Below are 20,598 nucleotides of genomic sequence, written 5' to 3'. Positions count from 1 at the left end.
ACAGTTCAGCTCCAGTTTTTTTTTTTTTTTTTTTTTTTTTTTTTTTTAAATAAATGGAGAGTGCGATCTTAATAGGAAGCCAATAGTCTCCTCGGTACAATTTACGACAGTCAACCAACGAACCGACCAGAGCCATCCTATAGCTGGTCCTGGGTCTCTAAAGTAGTCTTCTCGAGAAATGTACGAGGGGTAAGAGAGCTCGGCCCACGGGCCGACCAGAAGCATTACGCCGCCTCATCAGTCGAAAGGTGCATTAGCATTGCTAATGACCCGCGATCGTTACCGCCACACGCCGCAGCTACCATCCACGCTGCCTCGCGCGCAGCGTGTTTGTTATTTGGAAGTGGGCCACGGCGAACGCGGATAAGGAGAAACAAGACTTCTAAAGCGAGTGAGAGAAACGGGAGGCCGGCATCCCCGTTAACCCGTAATAATTTTCATACGACAATATCTTGCAACGTCACGTAGATATGCGTCCATTGTTTCATTCAGCTAAAACACTAGCGACATACACGTTTGGTTCGGTCGACCATAGAACAGAGTTTCCCGTTGCCTTTTACGCGAAATTCCCATGGCTATTAACAAATTAATGCGTCAAGCTTTATCCGTTCCGCGCCATGTTTTTGTGAATTTAAAACGCTTCTTTTACGAAATATCTTCCGTAATTCTGTAAAAGGACCGACCCGTAATTCATTCAATTAAGGTTATTGTTTTATCACGATAAATACAGAAAATTTACAGTAAAATGAGCAATTCCCAGTTATTAATCGCGAAGAAATGCACCGCGTACGTTTGCAAATGTGATATAATGTGTGCACAGTAAATATTGGATCACAAAAGATATTACAGAGCTGAATTACTTACGATCAATAAAACCATTTTGTAATTTGCACATCCTTTTGTGCGCGCTCTCATTCATAATTTTTCGCGGTGATGAAATCGATCGTTATTTCAAACACGTCCGCGTACATATACATATTGTATCCCGCGCGATAGCTACGTCCGATTTCACTTGGAAAGCCTGAATTTTCCAGCCACAACAAAACGTTGCGCCGATCACATTCTACCTCTTCTTTAAGGCATATTTATATTCAGGCCGCGCACGAGCCCGCTTGCTTTCTTCTATTATCTCCCTAGCGTGCCCAGCTTTAGTTCGAGTCTTCTCCGTCTCGCCGCGAGAATAGCTGGTAAAAACTAATTAAATTTTCCTGTGATATGGCGATTTCGATGATAACCGTTATTACACTTTCGGGAGACCGAAGAGAGATGCGAAACGAATAAAATGGTACACAGGCAGCCACACACGCATTGCGCGACATTTTACGACCGTTTCGAGGCTAATCCCCACGCTAATTAGACGCGAAATGAGCAACGATTACGTCACCCGGCGAAAGACAAAAACACCCGTTCCGAGAGCAGCGCGGGTTATTCTGGAAATAAATGCTTCTACACGGACTGCAGAAACTCGGCACGAAAATGTGTCACTGTAGGTGACGATAGGCACATGCTCTTCCAGAGACAAAAGATTCAGAGAGATATGAGATGTTCACTGAAAGATATATGATTTTTTTTCTTTTTCGTTACGTGCCGCTTTGTTCCCAGGAAAATAGCGTCAAAGCCTGATAACGTCATTGTAGAGTGAAATAGCTTCACAGCGTGATAACAATAATGAAAGATATCCATCTTCAAATTAACATTTATATTAACATTTATATCGTTCAATATGTAGTCTAAGCGGAAGCAGTAGAAAAAAATAAGTAAACCTTCTTATTTTTCTTATCTTTCACTCATCCACACTGCGCGAAATACAATAGCTTACGTGTCATACTCGCACTTGTGTGTATGTTTTAAAAATTTTTATATAAGCTTTGAATAATTAAATTTTTTTCATGCTTCTCTTTAAATATATGGCGCCATCCATTTATTATTTGTCGCAAGTTAAGGTAAAGTAAATTTATTAGTTAAGGAAGTGTCAGCTTCGCGTTGTGAAAGTATTTTTGCAGACGGAAATAGCTCCATATATTATCATTCAATATTTTGAAACTAAGGGAAAGCAGCAAAAAAATAATTATAGTTTCTTCTTTTTCTTTTTTTTTTTAATCATCCACATTGCACGAGATATAATAGTTTACGTATTATATTCGCATGATTCGCACTTGCATGTGCGTTCTAAAAATTTGCATATCAGCTTTAAATAGTTAAATTTTTATGATTCTCTTTACATCGCGCCATCCAATCTTATCTTTCGTTATACGCCCTAGGTTAAGGTGAAGTAAATTTATCAGTTAAAAAAGTGTCATCTTTGCGCTTTGAAAATCTTCTTGCAAATCAAAATAGCTTCACAGCATGCTAACAATATAGCGAACGATATTCATCTTCAAATTAGCATTTATATTATCATTCGATATAAGCTGTAAGCAAGCGCGGTAAAAAAAAATAATCATAGCTTTCTGTTCTTCTTATTTACAGTTGCACATTGCATGAGATATGATTGTTTGCGTGTTATGCTTGCACTTGTGTGCATTCTAATATATATATACTCTCTACGTTTTGAATAATTAAATTTTCACGCTACTTCTTAGGTAGGTATACTCATACTGTCCAATGTTATCTCTTGTTATATGCCGCAGGTTAAAGTAAAGTAAAATCAGTTAAGGAAAAGTCGCATTGTGAAAGTATTCTGGCAGATCGAACTCTGACCTTATGTGCTACCGCCGGAACGGGTTCACAGGAGAGCCGGTCCTCACGGTTCATTCGCTTCATCGAGCTTTACAGATAGCATGTAGGACTATCATGGACTGCATCTGCAGTGAGTGTACGTAGACACGCTCTACCAGCGCGGATTATAGCGTGCCGATGTGAGAAGCAACAACGCATATTCGCGTATTCGCGCGTTCGTCCTTCGCGCGTTCGTCCGCACACATAGACGTCGTTCCTCCTATCTTCCGAGCTTGCGGGCATTGTTATCGAATATGCCGGGAATGCTGCTGCCGAATATGCCATCAGCCAAATGATCCGTGAAAATTCCAGCTGGCCTGTCCGATTTTACGCGGGTGCAAGCTTTTTCCTTTTTCCGTTCGCGCCGCGATCGAAGCGAACGGACAGCACCGTGGAAAGAACGAGGGATGGATAGGGATGAGATGGTACTATGACGAGCCGGGAATGTCGAGCCATCGATATTAAAACGTTTCCGAATCACAATAACGCTCAAGAGCGATGCGCGAATCGCATTGTGTTATGGTATTATTCCGCGTAGGAGATCTCCAATCTCGAATGCTAAAGCTCATGAACGCGTTGAGGAATTTTATGAACGACATGCTGCTTGCAAGCAGAGTTCAAAGTTTGCACGGAATTAGACTGCGTTAGTTGGCTATTCGCGATTTTACGAACTACAGTAAAAAAAAGAAGTTGACGCTATTTTACTAACCAATGATATTTTGCTGTTGGAAAATATAAAATTTACAATACATGTTAATTTTTTTTTTTTTTTTTTTTTTTTGAAGAAACGACTAGTTGTTCAATTAAAATAGTTTCAAATGTTTTCAAAGTTGCCGCCTAATTTAATTTCTGACTTAATCTTAAAAAAGCATCTGTATTGATTCTACGACTGATCAATAAGCTTCCATTATATATTGTATATAATTTAATTAAAAAGTGAATATACAATTCCGAGGCAAAATTATATTATTTAAAAGGCTTCTCTCTGATTTCAATTACCTCAACCTATTCCGGATTTCTTTAAACTATAAGCTTCATTAAAATTTTCCAATTAAAACGATTAAATTAAAATACTTTGTATTTTTTGATTGAAATAATCTAAATTGACATTCCACTGCGACTGATTTTTATGCACCATCCGTTCCGAGAACTTTACCGACGTTTGTTTTTTTCAACAACAATGTAATTTTATATTAAAACTAATGCGATATCTCAACTGTGTTTATAATTCATATTTAATCATTCCAATACTTCAATATAAAATATCTGCTGCCTAATAAAAAAAAACATTGTGTCTGATAAGTGTTAATGACGTGTATAATATTGTATAAAGACATCCGAATTTAATGGCAGCTATTACATTATAAATTACATTGCGGCTCCTATTATTTCTCATGGTCTTATGGTCTGTTTTTATTATGATATTCCATTAATTTTCAAGATTTTCTCTTTTTTTTTATCTTTTACAGCTACTGTATGTTAACAAGAACGGCAGTCGAGGCTCTTTTTCATAGTCTGATATCAAGAGTGATAACCGAGATAAAGCGGTACCAACATATATATTTATAATACCGCATCATCTTATCTCGCCCTTGCTTAACGCGAGCAAATGGGAGGGAGAGTCAGGACACATCCGGGTCGATCCCACGGGACGCCTTCCAGGAGTCAAACTCAATCTGCAAATGGCACAATCCCATTTTCGACGCTTCGACGGCGCTTGATCACTACCCTTTAAAGCTTGGTCCGTAATGTGCCCCGTATATTTCTCTTTACGGTCAAAATGATGTAAGACGATGTGTTTCATTGTTGTGTACTCGTATTCCGTGCTAATACACTCGCATCAGTTAAATTATTATTCTCATCTCGGGCGTAAAGATGGGCCGTAAGGGGGCCATATAAGTTATACGACGGCATCAACATTTGAATTTCTCTTGAGATAATTAAAATGTTTTGACCGCTAGAGAGTGCAGTCGTACATTTCGCAGCGAGACGTTCTCCACATATGAGATAAGGATTATCAGAAAACGATATGTATTCTTACTTCTATATATTTCTATATATGATTTTTATGCGAAAAGGGAATGGTTCTGCTAAATTGTCTAAAAATTTAGTAGATCTGGAAATAATTTTGCTGCTATTAAATTAATTATGTAGAACACTCAAATTGATTGCTAGAATGTTTTTGCAGTCTTATTGGAGCGTCCTACATAATTATTTTTATGGTCCAAAAAAGATATTTTTAAATCTATGTCTAGCTAAATTTTTAAATATTGTACTTCAACAAAACCGATCTTTCCATTCATATAAATATAATATATATTACTGGATAGAGTAGAGAACTATCTTGATTCTTCTCATTCAATATTGGAAATTTCTTATCATAACTGAGAATCTCGGTTGCGAATGATTCAAGTTCTATAAAGCGCGCGTACATTGCATAAATAATAATGATTTGATCAATTCTCCGACGATTGTATCGCAACGGAGAACAAGGGAACATTAATATCCGCAACAATTTAGAAACTTTTCTACAAAACCTGTACGGCATCGTCCAGAATGGCGATGAAAATTGTCTGGGTGATCATATTTCAGCGCCGACAGCCCGCACAATTCGCCGTCGACTCGACCGGAAACTATCTCGGGCGAATATTTGTCTCGCGGGTCATGTTAAGCGACCCAACGTTTTTTCGTTGCGCTACACTGACAGAATTCGGCGTTGTCAACGAATCTAAAACTTCGAGTCATGTAGTGAATGTATCGATATCCAGCGTGGCGCTCGGCGGTCGTTAGAGAGGGAGTTTCGTGATTTTTCGAAACAACGAGAACTGAAAAGTTCCTCTAACAGCGGCAGCGCACCAATGTACAGATATGAAAAATCGAGTTCGTCACTAACGAATAAAGGTACCTATATTTTTATATTTTGACCAGCATTGTTTCAACAAATGCCGTCATGTGTGTACGCCTGATCAATACCCGTTAATAACTATTATCGAAAAATATAAAAATACGTTTTCTAGCGTTTATGTTATATTGAAATGTATCTCGCAAAAATTTTTCAGCAACAAAATTTTAAAGAGATTTAGAAATGTATGGCCATTAAATGGTGTTAAGTCAGCAGAATAGTCACAGTCTCAGTGGAGCGTCGTGGTCTAGCTAACATCGAGAGCGCTAGTTTACGGAACGAGGGATTCCGAATTCAAATCGCGATTGACTTTGTATTTTTTTTCCATCGCTCACAAATGCGATTAAATTTGTAAGTGATCATAAGACTATATTGTACGACAATTAGATACGTACAATGTCTTCGAAAAACATGCTTTCTGGCAAGTCTTTTCTGTCGTCATATTTTTTTCATAAGGCAACGTCAGAGACACTTTCATCGTATAACAACTTCGGCATGAAGTTTGTGGTAGGTTGCAAAGCTCAAGTCTTATTTTGTGGAAGAAAGTTTCACAGAATGTATGAATCGTATCTACCAATAAGGATATTCTACATTGCGAGGATTTCTTAAAACTACCTTATCGTTAGAAAGACTTCTAAATTAATAACATGTGTAATTAAATTTTTTAATATTAAAGGTATGTGAAAATATAATTTTTCTGATACCACTGTGAAAAATACGAACTGCTATAATAGCGAGCGATTAGAAAATGTGCATTTGCGCGACGTTCGTGAAAGTTGATAGGAAAATCTGAATATACTTGTCGAATCAAGCGCGCCCGTGAAAATTTGAAAGGTGAGTCACGCCCGCGTCAATGACGATTTCATGGGCGAATCTCCGCGATCGTTAACGGAGAATTCGTTTCGGTTGCTCACGATTTCCTGACAGTATGAGGAATAGAGAGAGATAGGAAGCCCCGATATGTCAACGTCGCTGATATTCGATGAATCGGGACTGAAAATCGCGCCCGTGTACATGCACGCATACTGAGGTATCGTATGCACATAAATGCATATATATCTACGTCGCGTAGATATATGTGTATTACGTGTGACGGTGCAGGTGTTCATGCATGCGGCGTGTTCGTGTGTGCAGCTAAATATAGGGAGCAACGTTCACACGCTCGACACGGAACGCGGAAGCGGCGAAATAGATTTTCGTTATCGCCACGTTCTCCCCGATTCGCATACGACAGAATAATATCTCTCTGAGGCAGATCGACTGCCGAACTTCTCCATGGGAATTCGATATCGTGATACCGCCTCCCTGCACTGATATTTTAAAAGACGTGAAATGCGCTAGATATTTTCGCGCGATCATCAGAAGCATCCTATACATACAGGGGGAGAGAAAGAGAGAGAGAGAGAGAGAGAGAGAGAGAAAAGTCGGCAGAATTCTTGCGTTAACGAACAACTTTTTCTTTTTTCGCGAAAAGGCGCGCGTTCGAGCCGCGAGTCGCTTAAAATGCGAACTTTCAGAGTTGCGCGGCATAATATGCTCCGCCGTGAAAGAAGATTGAAATATAGCACCTTCACCACAAACAGATGAATTAATAAGACATAATCTTCGTAGCGACCTAGTTGTATTTTAACGACTATGTTAATGCAGCGAGGACAAAAGTTTTCTGCGAAAGATTGTTATCGCTTCTGCTGCGAGGGGTAGTTTGTCTTTACTTTTTACTTCATCCGCTTTAAACCAAATCATTCTGTACGAAGAAAATCTTTGTGTCGTTAAGGAAAGAGTGTTACATTTTACATTAATGAAAAAATCCCCGTTTGATGGGAATGATACGAGAAAAAAGTGTAATTTTCCGAAATAATAAATATTGTATTATGTATATAAAAAGAATAAAAATAATGCGTTACCTATTATACAATTATTCCGATTGACTAATATAATATAAATGCAATAAATAATCAATACGAGCTCTTTGATAAAAGAATATAGTTGATGTTTTTTGATTACCCAATTTTCCGTGCAAGCTTGTAAACGAGCAGCGTCTGTTCTCTACGCAATTGCCTCTTTAAACATGCTTTTACGATCGCATCGACTTTTGAATTATCCCTCGAGGTTCATCCGCGACATACGTCTTCGCGCCAAGGAGCCTGTTTTCTGTACGTTGCATGTAAATACAGTGTCGCACGGAATGTTGTTTCGTTTATCAAAAGAATTCCGGAATTGTTCTTGGCCCGGAAGCTAGAAGAACGGACGGCCGGAACTGGGTATCAGCGCCGCGTAAGATGGAGTCGGTCGCTGCTCAAGGCGGGTGCTCTCGAAACCTCCTGAAGATTTATACCACGAAAGCACATCGTCACGCGAACGTGAGGCCTAAGCCATGGAACGCGCGGCGCATTTCCGGTGGTGTGATACGGCGCAGCCAAGTGCCTGCTCCATCAGACGACTACGACTACGACGACTACGGCGACGACGACGGCAGCGGTGACGGTGGCAGAGGCGTAGTTGCTCGAGCGATACAAACGCGAGAAAAAACGGGCGAGATACCAGGGAAGGAGGAGGAGGAGGAGGAGGAGGAGGAGGAGGAGGAGGCGGTGTTACATAAATCACCGAAACGAGAGAGCTACCGGAGGCACGGGGTTTTCGAATCGTAACAAAGTGGAAGATAGCCAGGCTCGAAGGCTAGGAGAATATGGCTACCATTTTTCCTCGGCTTCGGCTGCTGAAAGCACACGTAACGGCATAGGACAGTTTATGTCCGCGTGATTCTGGGCCTCCCTTTACCCCGGCGACTCTCCTCCCCTATTGCTCCTTCGCGCATCGAAGATTTTGGCTTGTCACGCCTGGGGTCTTTGCACTAGCTCTTTCTCTCTCCCTCTCGTACCTGTTTTTTTTTCGCCGTCTCTTTCGTTTTCTCTCTCATCTCATTCCACGTTTTCTCATCGTCTCTTACGGCGAGCTGCCACCTCGTACGTAGCTGCCTCCTTTTCGTGCCAACTCTAAAGCGATACGAATGGCCACCACATAGGTACACGAAAACGGAAAAACTTTTTCGTTGCACGTACCGACGTGCCCGTCCACTTTTCTGTCCGGGCCTTTATCGATCGCGTCTCTTTGTGCGTGGACGCGCTTTCTCGCGTCGCGCCGTCCCGCGACTTCTTTCGTCCTTTTGTATTTCGTATACTGCCTGCTTCCCCATTGTCTGTCCTCGAGTCGTTATTTACGCGGACGTTGCTACGTACGTTGCCAGGTACACCGATCGTGACTACGTAAAACGTATATTAAAAGCTGAAAGGAAGCGTGACGATGTTGTCAGGCTCGGCACTCCGAGTTAATATAAGTAAGAATGTGAAGCGTCGTAAAATAAGTTGAATGGTTTCCGCGTTGTTTAATGGAGCGCGTTGCAAAGAAACGAAATGTCGCGCAGGGAACTAATTGACCCGCGAAAAGCGTTACGGATAATAAATGTAATTGCGGTCCCACATTTATTTACTACATATATCCTACTTATCCTTCCGACGAAATAGATGACAATGATCTTAAAATGTCGCGGGGGTTGCCTTGTCGCAAACCCTCTCTAATAAAATATACGATGCAATTTCGTTACGCCGAGAACCCGACTACGTGTACTTTGAAATGCAGTACTTTAACGCTACGCTGTATAATGTTGTATCATATTCCAGCCCGGAGTAGCGCGCGACGGGGCAATATCTTATCCGGAGTCCTTTGCCCCCTCTATAGGGCAGTCCCGGCCTCTCATAATGGAAATCTATCTTTCATCTATAATTATAATCGTGCATTGGCGTGATGCATTTTGCGCTATCGCGGATCGCGGCGCGATAACACGTGTATCGCGATAAGCATCAATTATCGAACAACCGCGGCCTGAAACTAGATTCAAGACTAGATGCTCGTGAAACACACCGCGAGTGTCTTCGCTCCGAACATCCTCACGCTTCGTGACACCGAAAAGATTTTATCGCGGTGAGAGCTTCTAAAGTGATTACCAGCGTGATCCGGGAATCCGCCAATTATCGTAATTGATAGTTACTGCTGATACGTTTGCCGCCCTAGCGATGTTAACACTCTAATCGTATTAGGATTCTTTCTCAAGCAAGCTATCGTAATAATTTCTCGTAATACATACACGATATATTTTATGCAATATAAAAGAATATAATAAAAATTGATGTAGGAACAAATTGGAGAGCTGCGAACACCTAAGAGAAAAATTAAATAAAACGGATAAATTATTCATCAATTATGGAAGTATTTCAAATGATACTTCAATTATGTGATTGTAATAATTAACATTTATATATTATCAAGATAAACTATCATTTCAGCACAAAAACAAAACGTTTGCCATTCAAAGTTACTCACCGTAACGTGGTGCAATGCCGAATCGTATGTATTGTATTCATAATTAATATATTCATAATTATTGTGCTTAATAATATGTTTATAATTACCTTTTCAATTTATAATAGCAATATAGTTTTCACACAAGAATTTTCGTGTATCCTTAATTTGCAAACACAAACCTAAATGCGAACATTTGTAATTATTTCGGTAATCGCTGCGCGCGAAAACATGTGTATAATTTACTTTAAACAGCGTATGCGTTCTATGGGTCGTGTTACAATGCGACACTAAGCGTATATTGGACTATCATTCGGGTGCAAGAAATGAGAGGTTACCATTACTCTAATATATTGCAATAGTGTTGTTTGCGTTTAAACCGCATTGCGTTTTCCACATTCTCTCCAATATTTGAATAAAATAATAAATCCATGTAATAGTGCCATTTACGCGTATATTATTTTTTATCAAAATTTATTTGTATAGAAATAAGACGTTTATTTAGTAAGGCGAAATAAAAGTTATAAAAGAAGCGTGAGATAAAAAAGACAAGTTTATCTGCCAATTGAGAAGAAAAAAAGATATTTGTTAGCCATTGGAACGTGGTGGGTAACATTGCAGGCAACATGGCGGACGAATCACGGCCCTGAAAAATTAACCGGTCCCGGGTGTCGTACCCCTTTTGTGAGTGGGAGCGGCGCCTTGCTCTAATACAGATTTATTGCCACCTAAGAGCCGGAGCCAGGCGTTCTAATACAGGTATTATGCTGACGCAGGCACGAGGAATTTACACGAAATTGGAGGTAATTTGTAGGGGTCGAGCGCAAACCCCTTCTACCACTGCCGTCGCCGTCTCGACCCCCCTTCCCATCGGCCGCTACCACCCTACCTCTACGTTACATCGTGCCGGACTTGTGTGCGGCCGTGTATCTCGAAACTCTCCGGTAACGACTTGCTCGAAGGACGTAACTCTCTCCAGCAAGGGCTATCTCTGCCTCGAAATATGCAGCCGCATAGGCCGCTTTTTGATTTACGAAGTAGATCGTTAATTAAAACGTCACGTCTGATCGGTCGCGCGTACGGCGGTTTAATTAAAATTTTTTAATTGCCAAGCGTGGCCTACGATAGGCGAACGATCTCACCGCGATGGTCTTCCAAAAAGTAGTCTTGCTCATTTTTTTTTTTTTTTTTTTTTAATTTGTCGACGTTATTTTTGGTGGCACCCTAACAAGGGTATCGAAACACGAAACCGGTTATTATCGGCGATCATGTCATGGTTTTCGGTGGGCGCAAAGAGCCTACCGTAAATTGTCGCGTATCGTTGACGAGATCGATCCGCTCGACACACCGCTCGCTTCTGCGGTCTACGTGTTCCGGATAGGAAACTTGTTATTAATGACGGGAGTGCGCGAAGAGACTGTATGCTCTAATCGCGGTTGATAATCCTCCAATTTCATCGAAGCGATCGATCTTAGTTTTTTTTTTCACTTTGTTATCGATCACAGCTGGATTGTTATGAATCGATTATAGAATATTCATGACTATCCTATTTGTTTTGCTACGTTACACTTCATATTTTTCAAGAAATATGTATATAAAAATTTCGTGATAGTTATAATCATACTAAATAGATACAAGCCATTAAAAGATCGCCATCGCGAACGAGAGAGATATAACGATTCTCATAAAATTAATTTGCCATTACTGCGCGGACGATTCAAAAGGTTTCCCCTACTTTACATCCTTCCATCATCACCATTCGTTTCTTGATAACAAAGTTTTACAACCGTTGCTTTTGAGGCCGCATGTTATTTAAAATTTTAATACACCTAAGGCGCGGAACGCAAACGCCGTACTCTAGCTAGTGATTTTAATCTCGGTGTTGTAATAAGAAATAAAGTGAACCATGTAGCAGGTTCGCTAATGCCATTGCGCGAGAGACATTCTTTCGTGTCACGCGATTTACATTGCGAGGTTAAAGGAATTTTGATAATATAGTGAGATGCGAATGGCAATTACCTAATTTAATTCTAACGTGAGACGCATGATGTATAATATGTACGCATGTGTTGTGCGCTGCGTTTTATTATATTTTATCTTAAAATCTGTTTTGGAGTAAATTATAGTTTTTTAATTAATTAAAATATGTAAGAGAGAAAGTTTATTTGGCTTTATAATTATAAATATAAATTTTAGCTTCATTTATTTTTAAACAAACTGTCTCAAATGTACATTCCAACTTGATGGAAATATCCAGCCATTTTTAATAACAGTTATATAAACAGTTATGAAAAAATAAAAAGTACTGCAAAATAAATTGTACGAGAAGACAGAAAAATTAAAACGTTCAATGATAGAATTCATAATAGTCGTAAAAAAAAAAATGAGGAGCAAGTATTCTAATTTTCTGCGGAGAAAATATGATAAGAAGGTAATGGAAAACTGTCGTGATGATAAACGGATTCGATGATTACAATGGTCGGATATTCGTTTCTCTGAGACACCGAAATAGTCGACGGGCAATTTGACGGGCGTTTCGTGATACGATTGTTCTCTTACCTGGCATGTTTCGGTCCGAGGCTGGGATCGTACATAGAACTCGCCGAGATGTCTTCATCGGGGATTTCTCCGCTCTCCATGCCCAACGCCGTAGTGCATTGTCCTAGAAACAATTCACGACGGCATTTAGACGAAATTCAATATCAATCTTCATTTCGTTAATGTCGTGCATTAAAATGAAAACTTCGAATGGAAGATGGGTAACACAATAATAGATTATTCCTGCGAGGATTCAGTCTCGGCAAATAGCATCGAACAGTTAATTTTACGTATTTGCAAAATTGCAAAGATTCCTGGTTTTATTCTGTCGTGCCTAAGAATTTCATTGTCAACAATCTCGTCCGCTACTAACAGCACTATCACGAAGATGTGCAAATTCTCCAACGAAATCCTTGGAAATGCTGGTCGCCACAAACATGCGACTTCGTATTCTGCTGGGTACACACGAGAAGCAATTTACAATCGTAGAACGCTCGCGTCGCATCCTCTCTTTTTTCCGGTTTCTTTTTCTCCGTAAGTTAACAACTATTTTCATCATAAGTAAAATGATGATTGGCGTTATAACGCATTAATGTACAGTGCTGTACAAAATTTATAATTCTTGGTATTGACATATCTTTCGGCACACTTGTGACATGCTTTATTAAATTAATAAGCACAAAAGACGATAAATGTCGAGTCAATTAGAAATTTTGAACAGCACTGATATAAAATATTTGTCAGTTAATATGACATTTAATATGATTTTTTATGTTTCTTTATTTTTGACGTTATAACGCATCGTAGAGTGCTGTACAAAATTTATAATTCTTGGTGTTGACACTATTGACATGTCTTTCGACGTGCACACTTATGACATTCTTTATTAAATTAATAAGCCCAAAAGACGATACACATCGAGTCAATTACAAATTTTGATTGGCACTGATATAAAATATTTGTCAGTTAATATGACAGTTGACATGATTTTCTATGTTCCTTTATTTTGCCGTTGCGACACAAATGTTAAAAGCGCATAAAAATGGGGTATCACTCAAAATATCTTATTGGCATTTTGATTCAATGTAGACACGGAGATTCTTTCTACTCTCGTTTCGACATTCGCGAATTGAAAATGTCGGAGAGACGAGAGATATTCATGTAAAATAATGCATAAACACTACCGACCGTGCGCGCAGAGCGTCAATGAAACCGGCGCTTTCCGATATCTTTTTTCGCCGTTGTATATAAAATGTCTGCGCGACGTCACTGTGAAAAATCGATAGCTGGAATATCAACTGGCAATGGCACCGCTGATGACAATGTCGGCATACATATACGCGGAACATGATAAATTTTCGAATCCGCGAGAGTCAGCCCGGCCAGTATATACCTTCCTGCGCGTGCGACGTCGCTACGCTTAAACTACGGTGCTGCAGTTACGGTGGAAAGTTTCAAAACTGCAGAATGCAGCGGACGTGGGATTAGCCCGGCCTCCGGAGCTACTACCGGCCATGGTCTCCATGAGCCGGCATTACGGCGAACAAAACTTCGTTTGTGTTTGTAACTGTCCCCTACGTTTCACCTACCGTCCATTATACCACTGAAACCTGCTCCGACGTGTGTTGCGGTAGCGCGACTAAAATCTGCGTTCGATACGTCCAAAGATGTCAAACGCGAGATTACTACGTTCCCCGTTTATGGGTCTTCTGCAGTTACATCGTGATCAACGAACGAATCCGCATCTTTCTCGCATGTAGCAAAATTTTGCTTTTAATTAAATTGTTAGAAAATTCAGAGAAGACAGACATTAAAGTTCATACGCGGGCGAGCGTAATCGATAAACTAAAAATTCTGTCCGCTTCTGATCTGGTAATCTGATAAACATATAATCGCATGAATGCAGGCAACTGAACAATTCAATATTTGTACCCATTGTATCACACAATGCTTACAAATACAAAAAAAGTGCGATATAAAAGAATGTGAATTCCATCGTGACATTGTCAATCATGAACAAGAGAATAAATGCGAGAATTGGTTACGGTTGTTACAAACACGCACTAAAATGGCTGCTGAAGAGATTAAAAAGATAAATATTACAAAAGTACGTTTCACAGATTGTGCCAAATATTCTCTGCTGTAGGTGGTTAATATATTCCGCAAAATATGGTTGGCAATGGCATGCATGATTCATTTAACGAGGTCCATTTAACAGAAGTTCTTTTCATCGTGTTTGCTGTTTTATTAAAAATTTTACAAATGGAAGTTATGACTTTTACAGTGCGCCATCAACCGGCTCCTTTGCATTTTTTCATAAAAATAGCGTGCTTTTTCTTTGTTAGACTTTATTACATTTTCTTTATATTGTCCTTTTTAACTAAATAATCATAAAAATTATTGCACACTTAATGCTTAAAGTTATTAGTGTAATACTGATGTATCTCAATCTGATTATTAACACCTTTCTCATTAAATTCTTGTCTTTAATATTGTGCATTTTGATATTGTGTTTTTTTTTCTAATAAGTAGTATTGATTAAGATACACGAAATTTGACACAAATAGTTATTCTAATAGATTTTTTAAGTAAATTCGGGAAAATTACGTTATATTTCGGTTGTACATGCGCACGCGTGTGTCCATGTGTTTGTACGTGTGCGTGAAATTATTATCTAATAAATATTAGAGTGTTCCTCTCTCTATTCAGACTACGCAGCTTCGATCCTATTTGCATCTAGAATTTGCTTTTATACTGCATCCGTTAATGCGACACAGTGCGACTGAGATAAACTGTGTTGCAATTATCGTGCTAACCTGAATTTAGCGGGCCACACCGCTGGTGCATCCGATGTTTCGCGTCCGAAAATTATCCAGCAAACAAAATGCTCGTCATAGTTAATCAACCGTTGCTTTGTGTCTTTCCAACAAAACAGATATTCAACACGAGGAGGAACGTGAAAATATCGATGGATAAATAAAATGATGATTTCTATTTACTGCAGAGTGTGTTTTGAGTAGAGTTAATGGTTCCCCGTCTGTTCGTAATACGTGAAGTATTAACGGGAATTTTTTAAGTGCAATATCTGATGGTAGCTTATACGTTTTAATATTTGTGTGTTTGTGTACTTTGTACAAGAGCGCATGGCATATCGTGTACATTGAATATCCAATGTATACGACGATAACGGCTATGAACCCGAGCTTTAGTGTCATGTCCCAAAGCAATAAGTCAAGCTGACATATTGGGATATCCTAGATGCGATGTGTTTTCACGCAGCATGCAGGATAATGAACGATTTCAATGATTCGTAACATGATTGACAGACCAATTCACGAAAAGCTCAAATGTATTCAATAACGATAGTTAATGATTAATAATTAATATTTATACGATGTTATTAATTATTCCAATTAAATATTAATTATTAATTAACATATGGAAATTAAATTAGTTAAAGAAATATATGATGTCGAATGGAAGACCTAAATAAATTTTTAAATATGTCTAATAAAAATTTCATAATTTATTATAACACGTGCATATGAAAAAAATGTTACAAAATTTTATGTAAATTTCTAACAGCTTTTGCGTTATATTTAAAAAATTTTTTAATTAACTTATTCTTATTTTGTAAATGCATAGCATAAAGTAAAAGAAGATTTACGAGTATCAATGTGAGCAAATGTAAGTTAATGTGTTCTCTTATAAATATTTCCATTTAATGCAACATCGTCTTACAAGCAACTATTAATTTGCATAAAAATATAACGGATGAGCGGTAAACAACGAATCAGAAGCACGCCAGAACGAACCAGCACAATGAACGAGCTTCTCGCTCGTCTGCATCGGAGCAGCTATTAGATAGTATTGTTAATTCATCGTGCGGCTGACATTTCATTTACGAGGGTACAATACCTCGGTGAGACCAGGTGTATATAGGGAAGGATGGTATTATTGCTTACGCGCTCCAGTGCCGAAGAAAAAAAAAGTTATTACGCACGGCAGCCTCAGTGCTTGTCATGCCTCTCCCGTTCGCGCAACAAAAGGAATCAGAATCTTGTCCGCGAATTTCCTTATCAACATATTGTATTCTAAATTTTTCTTAAAGTTTAGCAAAATTATAAAAGATAATATTGACGATGGCGTTTACGTTATCGATAACAATTAATTACAGCGCACGTGTGACAATCTATGGTATTATTTCAGCGTTTGTTCTCGAGCATTTTCACCAAATAATTGAGATAAAATTGTTCGTGAGAAAAAATTTAGAGTGATTGTTTTACGTAATATGATCATGAATAATAAATATTAAATCAAAGAACACAGGGTGAAGCAGGGCAAAGAACGGTAAGTAATTGAACAATATTCCGAACAATTAAAAGTAATGATGCCGTAATTAACTTATAACGTTGCCGGCGGCAGTTAGTTTATTATAGAGTTTGATCTACTTAATATTTCATTATACGATTTATTCCCATCTTTTGCAATAACACCGAGCGTGTGCAACAAGACGTTAATTCAAATTAAACTGAAATGTACGAAACTACAAAATTGATTTATAAAATCATACAATAATAAAAATCTTGTCACTTTGAAACGTTCATATTAAAGACGAGTTTTAAATGCCACGAATTTGATAACTTTTCACAAATTAAGTGAAAAATTGTTTTCGAAGAATTACTTATATGTCAGACACATTCTCGTACTTATTCCGAGGTTATAAGCATTATAGTTTTAAGAAACTCGCGCGTGGTTGTCTCCACGGGATACGCTCTCGTATAAGATTTTCAATCGCAACCTCCTTACTTCGCGCGGCGACGACGGTGCGCTCTGGGACAATGGAGAAGATTGTAAAGAGAGTGACGGAAGTTGGAAGCAGTCAAAAGAGTGTCAGCACTTTTCGGAAGTCATAAAACTTGGATGTGTGACGCGTACGGGAGTTCGAATTCGACTTACCTAGATCTGTGCAGCGACAACGCGGCAGGGACAATAGGACGAAGATGGCGATCAGAAGTCCTCGAAGTGGAGTTGGATCGGCGCTGGGACCAAGGACTGGCATGTTACTGGTGACCTGGGCCGTCGGCACGCCGATAACTTGCTCCTCCTCATCACTAACTATCCGCTGTCCTGACCGCATCGGTCATCAAGCACGTTCCTGGCATCGTGATGGTCGCAAGGTGGTTACAGGCTCGTGTCGATGTCCTGAGCACAGAGTAATCCGTGTTAGTTGTCCGCAGACACCTCGGCAATGTCGTGGAGTATGAACTGAGATGATAATACAAGCGCGATGATATTTAAAGACTTGGGACAAAAACGTTAACGTCGCGCCCATCTCAGGCGCGACAATCCTTTAAATTACGTACGTTTAATATGTATATCGTAGGGATTGTCTCCGGTCTCATTGATAAATTTATCTTATAGTTCGTGCAACGACTCTCCATGAAAATAGTGTCGGTTGCTATCGTGAAAATGTATTGTAGCTAGGACGCTACAATGGAATTAACTGCCAAGGTAAATTTACCAGCACGAAAGAAAAGGAAGTAACTTTTACCGTTAAAACGTGGAAAAGAGTACTTTTACCACTTTGAAAACACTTTTTGATTTAATAATTAAATATCCATTTCTCTAATTAAAAGGATTACAAATTTAATTTTATTAAAAAATATGTAATATTATGAGCAAGGTACATATTTTCCAAGCATCAGATTTGATATGAATATCATGGAACAACATTTTACTAATAAATATAAAATAAAACGTTTTATATTTCTGTCAACAAATCAGAATCGTTTTTTTTTTTTATATAAGCTGATTTGCCCACTAGCACAATGTAGCGACCATATTTATGTAAATATCATCGCTAGAACTTGCATTTGTCGTGTAAAGCGGAACTCTTATCGTGCTGCTACGGCAGCGTAGACATTTGTTATCATTTTTGCAAATAGCGCTCTCCATCCGTCCTCTCGTCCGTCTTCATTTTACGTCGCGCACAATCTGCACGATAAGAGGTCTATTTTGCACGACAAATCGGCCCCCTAAATATTGCGTCCGTGAAATAAAATCGCTTACAATCATCCAACTGGCACTTAGTTGAAAGCGACCGTTATATCCAAGATTAATCGCGTCATCGTGCCGCGTTATCAACGGCTAATCCGTGTCACTCTCGTACACGGATTATGCACCGGCTATATGGGTCGTCGAATAGTGGAAACATTACTATGCCGTGGGCCATGAAATTTTAATTGCGCCTGTGCTATTAGCGAACGCGATCGTTTTCAGGGAAGAGGTCGAGAGCGTCTACAATGCTGTTGCTGCTGCTGCTGCTGCTGCTGTTGTTGCAATCGTGCTCATATATACCGCACGGTATAAGTACGTGTGTTCCATATGCTGCAATTGCAACAGCAACATTGCACGGATTTCGCGTCACGCCTCATGCATTATTCACACCTCGCCGGAGGTGAAATTATTTTTCCCCCAGTTAGTATTATTAATTTTAGGCGTTAGCCCAACGTGAAACTCCAAACCGAGAAATAACCAACTCGAAAACGTTTGAATGTGTTCACGCAGTCGTGTCACAAAAACATTTGCGTTTCTCGATCCAGGAATCATTGTCATTCCTTTGAAACCATGTAATAGTATAATATGCTCGACTGCCAAGTTTCTTAATAACTTTGCGAATTAATATTTTAAGGATGTTTTGACTTTATTAATACCAGTTAGGTTATCGAAATTTAAGAACTGTAGGCATTAGGCTTATTTTTTTTCTTTCTAATCAACTACAAAAAAATTTTATGGCAGTTACGATTTAAAAAAGCATAAATCCAAGCGAATGCACGAAAGCGAATTATGAAACAATTATTTTTTTAACATTTTGATTCTTTAATAGATGAGAGTGTACCATTGTATTAATTACGGTGAAACATTTTACTATTTACAAAAAATACAATTTTTATATTTTATATTATAGTTTAATATGATGTAATATCTCACAACTATATAATAAAGTATTATTGTATCGTATAACAAATTGTATCATTTTGCTATCGAGCAATTTTTTTCCCTTCGAAAATATGTCATAAAATCGAATTGTAAGTAATATACTGACACATTCCGGCTGTAAGGACTCTATATGCCTCTCGTGCCACGTCTAAGATATAGGCGCAGAATACGAACGAGGCCCTAAAGCCGTCAGAAACAAGTGTTGCACTCGGTATTGAAGTTGTAAGATACGGCAATACGTATGCACCAAAACCTATAATGGAACTCCAGATAGGTTGCTTTGAATACTCGATGGAGCTCGAGAAACCTATCGGGTACGTTGTACCTTTCAGCAAAACCGAGCAAAACTCAACGAGTACGTGTATTACGTGAAACGGAGTAAAGCACTGACTGAAGTTATATGAGTAAGCAAGATAATGGAAACGTGTTTCACCCCAGGAATGGCCCAATGTTGAAAAACGTTAAAACGAGTAGCCTCTCGGCGCATGGTGTCATTAATGCTCTTCGCGTACACAATACTTTTTTCCACGATAAAGTACACATCCACAGTCACTGAGTTCTTACTCGAGCATCCACCACCGAAGAGATACGCCTCGCCTCACTAATTGTTTATAATTATCGATCACTAACGAGCAGTGTCCGAGGAGAGATCGCATTACGTTCGCCCCGAAGCCACGGTATAGCAATAACGTCTGCTCTGCTCTTTCGCTCGTGGAGCTATTATGGCACGGTTGCGTGATTTTATAAAATTCGTCTAAGGGGAGAAATAAAAGGAATTAGAAAGGTGGAGGACCAGGTAGGGAGGACGGTGCATTTATGGCCAGTCGTGCCTGTGTGTGACGCGAATAAGATGGAAAATTCCCGACTTATTACGTGAATGTTACGCGAGGAGATTGAGATTCATTCAAGGAAAATTATATCCGGTACTAAAGTTTCGTCTCGGATTATATCTGACAATGTACACGATAAAGTAATTCCACGACAATAATTTACATTTCAAGTATCTGCTTAATATGCAGACTGAAATGGAGATATGATAGAATGAGTATTACTCTTTAAATACTTACATTTATTCCAAGTTT

At 38.9% G+C, this 20,598-nt stretch overlaps 1 protein-coding gene across 2 annotated transcripts in view; it reads right to left on the bottom strand.

The window, feature by feature from the left end:
- The window catches only part of LOC105193438 (discoidin domain-containing receptor 2), a 206,924-nt gene that overhangs the window by 60,317 nt on the left and 126,009 nt on the right, over positions 1-20,598 (bottom strand). For both annotated transcript variants that reach the window (XM_026135908.2, XM_026135907.2), the window contains 2 exons: positions 17,474-17,719; positions 12,536-12,638 (listed from right to left, as the gene is read on the bottom strand). In XM_026135908.2, coding sequence (XP_025991693.1) covers positions 12,536-12,638; positions 17,474-17,654 — 284 coding nt within the window. In that variant the 5' untranslated portion in view covers positions 17,655-17,719. The remainder of the gene's footprint in view (positions 1-12,535; positions 12,639-17,473; positions 17,720-20,598) is intronic.

This window comes from Solenopsis invicta, chromosome 9 (assembly GCF_016802725.1).
Source record: "Solenopsis invicta isolate M01_SB chromosome 9, UNIL_Sinv_3.0, whole genome shotgun sequence".
Classification (NCBI taxonomy): Eukaryota; Metazoa; Arthropoda; class Insecta; order Hymenoptera; family Formicidae; genus Solenopsis; species Solenopsis invicta.
Note: the sequence above shows the minus strand (reverse complement) of the source record. Positions and strands in the feature narration are given on the sequence as shown.